General features: G+C 37.2%; 1 protein-coding gene across 2 annotated transcripts in view; it reads right to left on the reverse strand.

Annotated features, from left to right (window-relative positions):
* The window catches only part of GRID2 (glutamate ionotropic receptor delta type subunit 2), a 764,624-nt gene that overhangs the window by 585,105 nt on the left and 165,559 nt on the right, over positions 1-13,960 (reverse strand). For both annotated transcript variants that reach the window (XM_074147380.1, XM_074147378.1), the window contains exon 2: positions 11,515-11,670. In XM_074147380.1, coding sequence (XP_074003481.1) covers positions 11,515-11,670 — 156 coding nt within the window. The remainder of the gene's footprint in view (positions 1-11,514; positions 11,671-13,960) is intronic.

The raw sequence follows: 13,960 nt of genomic DNA on the forward strand, positions 1-13,960 counted from the left end.
ACTTAACAGGTACATTTCATTTAAAAAAAAAAAAAAGTGATCTGAGCTTTGGAACTAGTTCTGCTCAAATTCCAAGGAGGAGTCTTAGGATTACAGCACTTGCTAAAAACAAGTATCTTGACATACGGCCTTTCTTGCTAAGCTTATTGAAAGAAGAAGGAATGGAGACTAGCCATACCCAACCCCATTTGTTACATCTACAACTGCTTTTTATATGTGGAAACCAATTCTTAAGGAATATTGATGCTACATAACACATTGTAACCTGTCAAATCATTTTTGATGGCATTTTTTCTGTGAAGGATCAGAACCTACATCAAGTAAGCCTTACTGACCTAAAGGCTCAGCTAGCAGGAGGTTTAAGTAGCACTTTACAGGAACTATGATTGTTTATCCTCCCTTCTGACACAAAAACCCCATTCACAATAAATTTTAACAATACATTTTCAGGCGTGAATTGATAAGGGGTCAAAGTCTCTCTATGCAGAGAGAAAGACACAGAACAATGTTACAGAAATTCTTTATGCTGTTTTGCAATATAAACAACAAAATGCTGATTTCCTCCAAAGCTCTCCAAAAAAGAAGTTGACAAATATTGAAAAAGAAGTATGGTTTATGTTTATAAAACTGTGAATTGAGTGTAATTCATAGGGTCAAGCAATAACTTTGCACAAGGCTTCCCTGGATGACAACCTTCTTTTAAAAGGTTAATCCTCCAAATTGTGAAAGTCAATGAAAAAATTGTTCCAACTACAGAATTCCTGTGAACTATCAATATAATGCTGTTATCTGCTATTGAAAGATACAACTTGCCTATTAGGAAGGAAGTTGTTACTAGCAAAAATTACAAAGAAAAGTCTTGCTTACTGGAAATACAGGAAAAATGCTTTTCTGAATAGTTATAATTTTTTTTCAAGATAAAGATAAGGTAGAACGATACATCTTTTAATGCCATAGGTGAACTAACACAGCAAAAAACATTACTTAAAATGTTTTTCTTAAGCTAGTGTTTTCAAAGGTTTGTTTTACACTCGGTTATTACTATTTTAAATCAAGGTCACTGTGTTTGTCTAGCACAGCCAAGTTAGGCAAGGTGCTACTTGCTTTTATGCTGCACAGGTATCTCGGACTCTCTCCCCCTCTCATCAGAGGAAGCAATTTCTACCCCGTGATGTGTGGAACTGAATGAGCTGAGCACACAGAAGTGTATGATCATGGCTCAGCATTTGATCCATCAGTGCCAAATTAAGATGAAACTAAAAATAAGTAAGAAAGATAGAAACTGTTGGAAAGGCAAGAAAACCAAGTCAAAGATATCATCTGCCTTCGTCTATACCCATTTACTCCTTTTTCTTTTCTTCTATCAGAGAATTAGGATTAGCAAAGACTTCAGGAAGAAACTCAAATTTCTTCTGTTTCAAGTAGAATTACCTAGCCTTTTTACAAGTGTCTTGACACATCCATCTTTTTGCATCACTTCACACTTCAGATTGCATCCATTAGAGAGCACATTAGCTGTTACACCTAAGCAATTTCTTTTTTTTTTTTTTTACACCCCTCCTGGTAGTCGGAATGGATTTCATCTTCTCCAAACATTCCTCGTCCCTCTTCAGAAGACAAAGTTCTGGCACCCCATTTGACTGAAACTGCATCTCAGAAATGCTAAAGTCTCTTCTCTCAGGGAAGCTGGCTATTTCTGTATTTGACCAACTAACGATGGTTTGCTTTTGGCCTCTGGTGCCCAACATTACAGCAAAACTGGTACAAAATATGGCTACACCTGGAAGGGGAGACCATGCTCCCTTCCCCTGCTTTTGCAAGGGCTGGCTAGCACAAGGCTTGCCACTGAGCCACAACTTGATAATAAGGAGACATAACATAACTTCTCTTTTTTAAAAAAAGTAGCTTCTTGCCAGCCTCTTTCCTGCAGCAGGTCACAAAGGGATGGGATAAACATAAATTGTTTACCTGTAACATGAAACTGAAATTTCTGTGTACAGCTCTCTGGTACTTCGTGATGACCGAGCCCAGTACATCATAACCCTCTTGTCATAAAACATAGTGTTAGAAGCAAAACCTCTGTATGCTTTTACTTATTTAGCTGTGTTTTGTGGCCTGGCACTCTGGAAGATTTGTTGTGATTTCAAACTTTTCTCCAGATATCACGAGGCACAGCCATGACCTGCAGCCACATTTTCTGCTTCCAGCAACAGCAGAGGAGCTACAGCCACCTGGCATAGTCATTTGGGCAACCAGAGGTGCAGGGTGCAAAAACACTGCTAAGATCTCCAAGTTTATGAACAAAAGATGCCCTTAAAGGAAATAAAATAATGAACACCAGCTGCCAAAGAAAATTAAGTCACTGATTTGGGATTGCTTAGGTATATCCCTGCTCAGGAAAGCCTTTAAGCAGGTGCTTAATTTCCACATGAAGTTAAGTCTTGTGTGTTAGTGCTTTATTCCCTTACATAAACATCCCAAACCCAACCTCCCCCTTGAGTGTCAACAGCACATGAGAGGCTCTGAAAGGCTCCAGTGTCTACTCCAGACTGCATAAATTGTGCACAGGGATGTTTTCTGATTATATCAACACTACCTGTTGGCATCTCCTGGCACCCTGCGAGTGCTCTACTTAACGGCTGCGTCCTTCGGAGCGGCTTGGCTCACCTCAATAGTCTTTCAGACTACATAGCTAAGAATTGCATGATTGGATTTTAAGGAGAAAAAAAAAATTCAGAAAGGCCAGTAATCACAGAAGTGAAAGGCACACCGACAGTCGAATAGAATGAGCATTAAAATCCCACAGCAGACATCCTTTCAAGAAGATAACATGAAAGGTTATGGTTTTCTGATATGATTAGTGTTTTAATAAAACACTGCCTAGTTTCAAAATCTGTCCTTGTAACTGTGCTCTTTTGCTCAGATAATTTTTCATAAATTGATATTTAGTCAAAATTACTTGGTAGTATACAATATAAAGGGTCTAAGTAACAGGGAACCAGGCTAAAATATAATTAATTTCCCCATCTAAGAGAATGACCTTCATAATTCACTTCAGGCTTCACCTCCAGAGTGTCATGGCTCATTTCCTCATTATCAGAATTAGATTTTAAAACACTACTGTCCTCCATAAAGTACACTTTGTCTCTGATTATATACATGGAGAGGAGTATATTTAAAATTATTTGCATCACATAAATACCCAATTGCCTCAAATATAGATCAGCGTACTTACTAAGAATACAGCTTGTGCCCAAAAAGCTAACAGATTACAACAACAGAAAAAGCTTGTAAATGAAACAAAAGATATTTGAGAAGGGAAGGAAGAAGTGCAAGAAAGGCTCAAAGGGGATAATTAAATTAATTAAGCAATTAATTAATTAAAATTAATTACATTGATTTTTAGACAAACACAGATTTAGATGCATAGAGCAAATACTGATCTGTACACAATCAAGTACATATTTACACCTAAACTGTCAGGTGAAATAAAGACTTGGTGACTTTCACTTAATTCAGAGAATTTAGTCAGGAAAAGCAAAAGCAAAACCCCAAATTCACATTTTTTTAGGAAGGCTCTGTATAGCAGAAAACCATTGAATGCAGGACTTTATTGCCTGATAGTTGCCACAACCTGCCGCAAGCTTGCAGGCTGTGAGGCCTGTCTGGGAATACACATTTCTGGTTGGACAGTGATGATTGACTGCTGTAGTGATTTTAGTGGACATTGCTTCACAAAAAGACGGGAAGGAAATCTGGATAGGGTGTCCATTACTTATTTAAGCAGATTACTTTTGGGGACTGATAGCCTAGGGTACTAGCTAAATAATTGGCATCTAGGAAGATGAAGCATCTCTCATTTGCTTTGTCTCTATACTTCTATTTGTTAAAATACCCCAAAAGCCTTCAGGCACAGTGGCTTTAAACATTTAAATGTACTACTGATATTATTTAATCACATCACAATTTGTATAGCTCTCTTAAAAGTAAACCACCAGCAGTGTGTCAGAGTACATTAACACAGCAGACTGAAGCACTGTGTTTAATGTATGAAAACATATATTGGGCACCTGTGAACTGCAAGTGAAAATATGCATATGGCAAAATCAGAAATGATCCAATCTAGATTTAAAGTATAAGTACTGCAGAATATCAGCCTATCTAGCTACTCCTATAGTAATGTAATAAAATTCACTCTGCACTCCACCACCAAAGGGCATCACACTTGTCCAGTTATTTATGCAGTTGTTTGATTCACCTTTTTAAAAGAGGTAAAGAGGTTAATAACCTGCCTCACAGTCACATGCTTTTTAATCAAAAGCCTGGAAAGGAAATTCTTTCAAGCCTATTAAAATTCCTGTCTGTCACTTGAAAGTGGAAGCTCTGATAGAAATGTCAAAATCTACCATAAAAATTAATGTTGAACCAAACTATAGCAACTGGCAACGGCAAATGGCGTCAGAGTTAGAAAAATCACTCTTGATGTTTTAAAGTCATGAAAAAGCAGAATGAAAAAGAAGACTGCAGAAAAGTAGTGGGGTAGGTAATGCAAACTCTGAAACGCTAGTCTTTGGTTTGATGTGTGGTTTTACGTAAGTATCTCCAGCCATATCATTGCACCTGATCGCTGTGATGCGGCAGAGTATAACAGTGGGATGCTACTGGATTTCCTGGTCACCTGAAGAAAAGTGGTTTCCATAGAAACACTAATATTCTTTTCTTAAACCTCAACAAAGACAAGCAGTAGTTATAAAGTGTACGTTTGGTGGGTTTTAGGTACTCTGTGAGACAATGTGGAGATCAATAACTAAAAGAAGGCAAGATCTTGCCCTAGCCTGCACTGCCTCTTTTTCCCCCCTTTAGCTCAGTGATTTGGAAAGCATACTTCAGGAAAGGCTCTTCAGCCACACTAATATCTGTAACTTAATTTTTTTGGATCCGCCATCTGCTAATACGAAGGATTGCTGAGATTTGCACCTCTTTTCCTCAAACCGTGTTTCTCACATTACTTAAACTACACTGAAGAAAACCATTCTTGATCGACTGCTTTTTTTTTCTCTTTTGTTTTAATTTATTTGGATTTGGGGGGATTTTTTGGAGCTGAAGATAAAGAATTGGTTTTTATCTTCAAGTATCTCAAAGTCTAGTGCAGCTTACAGCTGCCAGAATTTGCTTTCAAACTGGAAACAAAGGTAATAGAAGTTGTCTTACGATTGGAGAAAACATTACTACAGAAAGAATTAGGAACTAGAAAACATTGGAGCCCAAAATTCAAAGACTGGAGAGAGGTGGAAGTCTTGCAATTACTGTAACTGCTGAAACAGTATGAGGCCTTACTCAAAATAAATCTGACCCCCTTTTACAGTTTGCAGCGTGCTGTGGGTAGATTACTTCCAGGCAAAGGAAGGTCACAATAGCTTTGAAATTGTTGCTGAAAATGTGTGAAATATGCATCCTGCTCCTCCTAAACTAAGCTTCTATTACACATCCCTTTTCTAGTTCAGTCTTCCCTTCTCCTTGATCTTCTCCTATGCAACCCCTGTCTTCCCAACTGTCATGATGTTATCACCAGCCTTGTAAAATCTTTTTTCTTAAGCTGCCAACACTTGGACTCCCGTGGCGCAATTATGCAAATTGGAGATCTGATTGATTTTGTGGGGTTAACAGGACTAAAATGAGAACAAAGCCTGTGTAAGAGTACCAGGCTCCTTACCTAGCACTTTGGGAACAGGGCACAGAGCCACCACTGCTGATACATTATGTGGATGCACAGAGGATAGGTAATTCAAAAGATTTTTTGCCATATTTTCTGAAGTACTGATGAAACAAGCAATTTGCAATTGCAAACATTTCCAACAGCTTCTGATTTTACAAGAGTTTTATATCACTATTGAAATGCTCATCCTCCTCCCTTAACATTTTATAGTTCAAAACCTAGTTGAGAATTATTTTTTTCCTCCTCAGTATTAGTTATATCATTTCACATCAAAATCCATTTTATTGGGAAATAAGAAAGCAAACCTGGAATGAAATGGAAGGGCAATGAAGAAGTGCAACCCTGTAAAGGTTTAATCTCAAACTGAACATGTACTGGTTAATAAACAGCACAAGGAAGGCCAAAAAATTTGAAGAAATAAGTGACACAAAGTGAAAGAAAGTTTAGCAGTCCATGAAATCTGTGGATTTAAACGGCTTTCTACAGCAATCAAAGAAACAGGGAAGGACAATCTTATTACATTCATCTAGTCCCAAAGGCCAAAGCAGATGTATCCATCAGGCCGTAATTTCTGACCATAAAACTTTGCTTGAAAAAAATCCTGCATGTGACCTTCATACATATCGCTGCCCTACAAACCTCGGTTACTCTGCAGCTGAATCCCATTTAGTTATGACTCACTGCCTTATTTACTTCACTGATCACAATAAGCTTTCAAAAGCCATTACGAAGGCTTGAGTTGGTGTCTGTAAGCATACTCTGGTGACTAACCTGAATGACAAAAAGGTTGGTTTAAAAAAAAAAAAAAGAAAATAAACCCCACATATATATGATTGCAATAGGAAAACTTGTCAAACAAAGCAGATTTCAAACAGCATCAGTCAAATCTATTTGTCACGCATTATAGGTAGCCTATAGAAGAAAATGTTGGATTAATAGAGATATTATTTAAGATAGCTAAAATGTGATACTGTCAAAAAAGGAGGTAGGAGAAAGAAGCAGGATAAAAAAAAAAATATTAGCACCAAATAAAAACAAAATGTTTGCCATGAAGTTTAAAATATTGGCAATGGATCCCCAAGGACCCTGCACATCTTTGGAGATGGATCCTGCTGAGCTCTGACAGCCTTCCAGATGCTGTGGATGCCTCAAGCACTGCAAACACCTACAGAGGTTGCTCCATAACTTAGTGTGCAAGTGGAAATGGCAGCAGGGGGACTCTAGAAACTGTGCTGCCTAAGGAGGCAGATCAGCATGAGTCAAAGTGTTACCACTGGTTCAAGTTACCCCACTCCCTCCACTTGCCTTGGGATAGGAATTACATTGGACAATATTACCTGCATCAAAGGAAAGCACCTTCCCCCAAATATAAGTAAATCAGTATTGCAAGAATATGATTTTGTGGAAGAAGTTTAGAAGACAAGGAGGGTTTAGAGTATGATTAGAGGTGGATTGAAACAGATATTTAGTATTGTCTACCAAGGTAACTCAGCAGAGAATCCCACAGAAATGCACAGGCTATTGCATATTTCACATCAGCCATTCAGCAACAATATGATCATATTATTAATGATAAATTAAGCATCGGAGAAAATAACAGGCTTTGAAGCATAAAATTTAGACTTTAATTATTAGTAGATAGAAGTAAACAAAAGAATAATAAAACTAAGAGAAAGACAAGAGAGCACAATGATTTTCTAACAAACAAGGAAAGCAATATATTGACCTTTGGAGGTCCCTTCCGGCCTGGACCAATCTATGAATTTCAACCAAACTTCCCAGTGAAAGGAAAAAACCCCAGTCCATTAAAAAGAAATATAGAAACATGCCTCTATTCAAAATAATTACAGTTTAAATATATTGTAGAGCTCAAAATCTTTTGAAGGCCTATCCCACCCCCTATTTAAATACTGCTGTAAATTGAAGCCTCATAAGAAAGGAAGTAAAGTTTACTATATAAAGTTATTACTTATTACTATATAAAGTAATATATATTATTATTATTGCTGCTAGTATCGATCTGGCATTGTAATTCCTTGTTTTGTAGTGCTAAAATACCGACTTGCTACCATACAAAAACCTAGCTTCCTTCATTGTCTATACAAAGAAAATTTAAATTCCTGATTCTCTTTCTAGCATCCGACATGGGCAAAGCATAAAAGGAGCCAGGCACAATACTCTTCCTCTCTCACACACATAAGCACACAAATATTTCAAGACATCGTATGAAAGAGTATTATAACTATTGTGAGGTATTTTGCATTGAAGAAAGAAAGGAAGAAAGGAAGGAACATGACTTGTTGGACATTTCCACAGGGGTGGTCACTGTGACACATCTCAGTGACCAGGCTGCAGCAAGGGTCTGGAATGCACCATCTACATACCTCAGCCATCTTTGGCTGCTCTCCTTCTCCGCAAACTCTCCACTGTGCCCATCGGGCTGGAGCTATGCACACCTGGCCATGCACCTCACTGGTCCTCACCCCAACCTACCAACCGGGCTTGCCCTGAACTTGCCTCCCCCTGAACCTCAACCCTACCCCATCCTGATGGGTGGCTCCACCACCCCACAATCTTGACACACAAACATGAGTTGTAAAGTAAACTGTACGCATCACGCTTGCTGTTGGCCCCCTCTGACAGAGCATACACCAAAGGGGAGAAAAATTTCCCTAACATAAAGAAACTCAATTTCACCTCCTATTTCCATGCCTATAAATTGTCCCCGAGGACACTTCCAGTGTTATTATGGGGCATGTCATTCACAGCCCTTCCAGGATAAAACCACTCAGCTTGGCCATACAGTCTCATCTCTCCAATCAGAACTGTTAATGAGTTGGCCTAAGGTACAAATATAAGACATTTCGGGGCACCATAAAAATTTATTAAAACAGATTCAGAAGGACGGACGGTAAGTACCACACAGCAGCTGATCCTCTCAAATTAATTATCTTTACATGCCAAAAATCAATATTAAGTATCTGAGTGTTCCTGGTTCCTTGTTTGGGAGTTACTTGCTAATTTTGGTAATATAATGAAATAAAAGCTAGAAATAATACATTCTGTCCATTAGCAAATCATTATGAAAAATAAATTTCTAAATGTCTCCTCTGTACATAATGTCTTGTTTTATCAGATCTTTGCTCATGATTTCTTGTTTTTTGAAATTCAAAATCCTAGGACTTTTTTAAGAATTTGCTCTATTCCACTATAAGGGGCATATTTTAGACAAACTTAGACCAATTTTAAGTCATTATTATGGCTCTAATGCCTTAAATTAACATTTTACTAAAAATTTAAAGCTTTTTAAAAGCTATTCTGTAGTTTAGATCAGATGAAAAAATGTCAAAATTATAAAAAAAACTAGATATTGTGAATTAAACCAAAGCAAACTTCAGGAAATTTACGGAGTAAATAATATAAATAAATAGAATAAAATAATAAATAAATAATTTTTGCACATTAGGCTCTACCTGATAGAAGAGGCCACGGTACCTCAGACTCAGATCAGTGTTGTGATGCTTCCAAGGAAAGGGTCACACTGGCAGGGAAATGGAAAGTTTGGGCATACTGGATGCCATACACATTTAAAACCATGACATTTTGCCTCATCCTATTGTTTCTTTTACAAACGGAATACAGAAATAGCCTGAGTGCTCCAATGATCTTTTTCCGGTGTTTACTATAGTGCATTTTGGCTAAGTGTTTTACCAAGGGATAAACCCTGAAATATGTGCCAACAGTGCAGAGGTACTCTTCTCTTCTATCAATGCTTGTAAAAAATCCAATTAAGAACAGGAAGCAAGTGATATAAAGATGTGGAGGAAAGAAGAAAGGGAGGAAAGTGGTGCAAAGTAATTGAAACATCACAGTGTAGCTTATATCTATATTCAGTTACAACAAATTGAAAGAAAACACATTAACTGTGGTAAAATAGTTTAACAAGCAAAATTTCATAGATATATGCATGCAAAAGATCCAACCCTTGTTCTTCACTCAAATTATGCCCGACAAAACACAGGGCACTAAAAACATTGTGAATATAAGGCTTTGCTAGCCATATAGCTGTATTTGATTATGCATTTACAAGAAACAGTTTTTACTGGCAAATACTTTCTTGAACTCAACAATATCACAACAAACCCTTCCCTCCCAACACATGGTAATAAAGTTTATGTCAAATCTACTCCATTCACATTTCCAATATTGACTATACCATGATATTTTCAAAAATGACAAATGTAACTTTTGCAAAAAATATATAATTGAATATTGAAATATCAGGTCATTAACTCCTTTGGAATGTTCTACTTTACCAGACACTCATACTTTCTTTAAATTAGAAATAAATAAGTTCCTTAAAACACCATTCTGTGAAATAATTTGCAACTGCTATTACATAATGATAAAGGAAATTAATTGCTAAGTGTCAGTGTTAATCAATGTTAATCACAGAGCATCACCTAATGCTATCCATCCTGGTTAAACTAGAAAAAAGCTTAAATAATAACAGTGCAGAAAGTAGCTAAAAAAGACTGACCTCACTTACCCGTTTTCCCCCCTCTGGATTCTAAAGGTATCCAACAGCTTCAGTTTTTATGTTAGTCTTTTAGATTGAAATAGATTGAATTGATTCTGATTGGAATACTTCCAAAATCGCTTCTTTTTTGCCTCAGTTTTATCAAGCCTATACTGTAACACTTCTCATTACACAGGTGTATCCACTTGCAAAATTGAACAACATAAAAAAAAAAATCCTAAATTCTCAAAAATTGAGAATGTCACTGAGAAGAAAGTGTCATATAAGCATTAAAGACCTTTTCATTAATGTTGCTTTGTTGCAATCCATTGAAGCCAAACAGGTACTTATTTATCTTTGACTTCACAAGTATTGGAGCAACTCTTAGCAAGTTTGCTGCTTAAACCTCAAGTTCTACATCATGTGAATATAGAGCAGGCAATATGGATACAGAAAGTCATCAAAATCTTGTTTTCTTGTTAAGAAAAGTTTAAAGTTTACCTACAATAAACATCATCTGCATCTCAGACAGAAGTTACTGTGCCAGAACAGCAACAAAAAATGAATGCTTAGGAATCAAATTTGAATCCATATTTCTATAAGCTGCATAGAGCTGTCTTTCCAGACAACTGCTCAGTCACACCAGCGATTTACTAATCCAGCTCAGAGGGATTTCAAATATTGAGTCCTGTTATCGTCCTACCACTATCACAGGAGCCCAAAGCAACATCCTCATCTCTTGTCCAATAATTGGGGAATGACAAAGGATGGACTGAGTACAAAATCATATTGGACACAGGTGCCTGAGTCATCAGGTTATCTCTAATCCCTCCTATAAAATAGGTAACTTTCTCAGGTGTATGTGCTGAAAAGGTTATCCACACAAAACCCTATGTTTTCCAACTAAGCGCATGCTGTTGGTTACATGAAATGAAACTGAGAAGTTGTATTAAGGGGTCAAAAAGTAAGGAATATTGGTTTGATAACTTCAAAACAGCCTGCAAAAGAGGGAAGATGTAAACAGACTTTGTCTGACTTTTCTGCCATTTTTCCACAGCCTTTACTTACAAAATGGATAAAAGCCCAGTTTATAGCTCAAAGTCACTAGACCAGCACAAACCCTAGCAGCTCAATCCCAAATTGAATGCAATATTTGATATTCTATGTAAAAAGAAGCCAACAAAGATTACAAATTTCTCATAAAGCTAGGAAGCAATCAGGGTAGTATTTTGCATGTCTCCGCAGAAACAACAGCAGGAAATCTATTTAGACATCTTACCTTCTTGAACTGCCTGAAACGGATTGTTGCCATCCACAAATGTCACTGAACACGTGATTTTCTCTGTTTGTAAGATTTCATCATTCTGGTTGAGATCAGCAACTGCCATTCGAAAAACTTCCTCATCTTTTTTGGCAGATTCATCAAAAATCGCCCCTGGGGAAAAAAAAAAAAAAAAAATCATGTTGCACCTTTCACCTGCAGTATCCCAAAGCATTAATCATAAGCACTTAAGACATATTTTATGCTATAACATCATCCCTTCACTCATTCCCAAAAAGCAACGTTCTCAATACAGAGCCCAGAAGTTACTTCACAGAATTTCTACATTTTGACACGATTTAAGACATCAATTGAAGAGAAACATTGATTCCAGCTAGAAATATTGGGGAAATCTAGTTAAGCTCAAAACAAATTATCTGTATAGGAATACGGCCAAGAAATGAGAACAAATTACCTTTCCAGAGGTGCCATTTAATACATTGAATGACTGCAACAGGCTAGGATATACATTTAACATGATGTCTAGTGACAATTAAAAAATACAAAGTTCAAATGAGGTGAGAATAAGCCTACAATAGTAGCAGCACTGGGAAAATGAGTTAGAATTGACAACCACGATCAATAGACAGGTCAGCAGCTGATATAAACTATTTCAGGTCTAATTCCTATTGGATTTGTAAAACAACCACTCCAGCTGTCTCAGTCTTGAAGTCAGTAAATTAAGTTTAAGCAGTTAATTAAAATAATTTCTGCCTTTATAAATCTGACAGAAAGTGACTATTCTGCCTTTTTCCTCAAAACATTCAAGCAGAGCATCATAAACAGGAAACCATTAAACTCAGGAGGAGCTGGCAGAGGATGTCCAACCCTTGCACAACCAATTCTTCAGGTGCACTGAAAAATAACGCCAAGGCTAATCCAGAGGTTTTAGCTTTTTTTACTTTCACTAAACTATAGTGTCACTTTTAGCACCACTAGTTTCCTATTATTTTACATTTGCTTCTTGTATGAACTGCTTATGCAGAGATGGCTTAAATTATACTGTTATAGACCTATGAAGAATGCTATATTGTTTAAAACCCTCAAATCAGGGCTGTCAGATTTTCAAGCCTTAAAGCTTTCATCTCCAGGCAGCAGACTAAAAAGACAGAAAGGATGCTTCAAAAACATACTTTTGAAAACTGTGTTTAATCATTATGAAATTTCTTCAGTCTTCAGGTTTATTTATTCTTGAGTGTCCACTGTCAATACAAAACTCAACTAAGGCAGCATATGTGGCAAGACAGCCAAAGATAATCGAAAATGCTGATCACTAATGATTTCAGGTAAATACCCGCAATCGGTGCTAAAAAGAACTGAAAAAGATCCATTTACAGGAAATGGCTACTTCAAGAGAAATAAATTTCATACACAGTGTTTATCGTGTTTTTTCCACTGACCTCCAATGCTCATCTCTCTGCCAGCACCACTCATCCTACATGAGCATCATCTCTTCCTACAATCTGACCGCTTTGACTCCAGCATTTTCCCTCCTGAAGCTGCTGCCATCTGGAACAGCTGTTCTTTACTTCTCCACCTCATTCACCTGTCATCTCTGTGCAAATCTCAGCTGAAAACATTCATTTTCTCTCTTGCTCCCATTTCTATTTCCCTTGTTTTATCTACCTCCATAAAGCAAAGCCACACATGGCTGAGAATACGCTTGGTATGCAAGATGCTGCAAACCGTGTCTTCTCTACAAAGACAACTATTTGTGTATCCAGGTAGCATTTAAGGATACAAAATACATGGTCCAATGACATATATTAAAACATGTTTGTGTCTAACCTCACAGAACAGCTCAAACCAAAACCACACATACTTCATTTTGGGGATACACCTATACCGATGATGATAACATAGCCCAGCAAAAACTGTTAATGAACATTTGAAAGTACAATTTTACATGACTACTAAGTAACAAGGCTAAAATTAAGAAGGAAAAGAAAAAAAGTTGGAAAATAATTATAGTAATTAGTCAAATTCTATCCCTGTACAGCAATTCTGTAACAAATGCCACACTGGAAGGAAGTGAACAAACACAGGTTTCCTGCACACACACAGGGCAGCTGTTGACTATGTTGCAGAACAGCATGGCAAAACAAAGACCTTCCAGCCAACACTGCAGAGTAACAGCTTCTTATTTTACAGCTGGGAAATGTCATATTAAACCTGGCTTTGTCCCCAGAATAATCCAGGTCATTTATTGAGTAGAGGATACAGGAAAGTCCAAGTTACCAGTGTCTCTTTTGCACGTGCCATCACAAAAATCCCCTTCAGCCCCACAGTCCTTCCATTGGGCAGCAGAGAACTGCTCCCAAGACAGTGTATTTGCCAGACCAGGATCAAGTTGACCAGAATCAGATGAACTTTCTTGAGAATCTTTCTTGTTTCTTTCACACAC

The sequence above is a fragment of the Numenius arquata genome, chromosome 5 (genome assembly GCF_964106895.1).
Source record: "Numenius arquata chromosome 5, bNumArq3.hap1.1, whole genome shotgun sequence".
NCBI lineage: Eukaryota > Metazoa > Chordata > Aves > Charadriiformes > Scolopacidae > Numenius > Numenius arquata.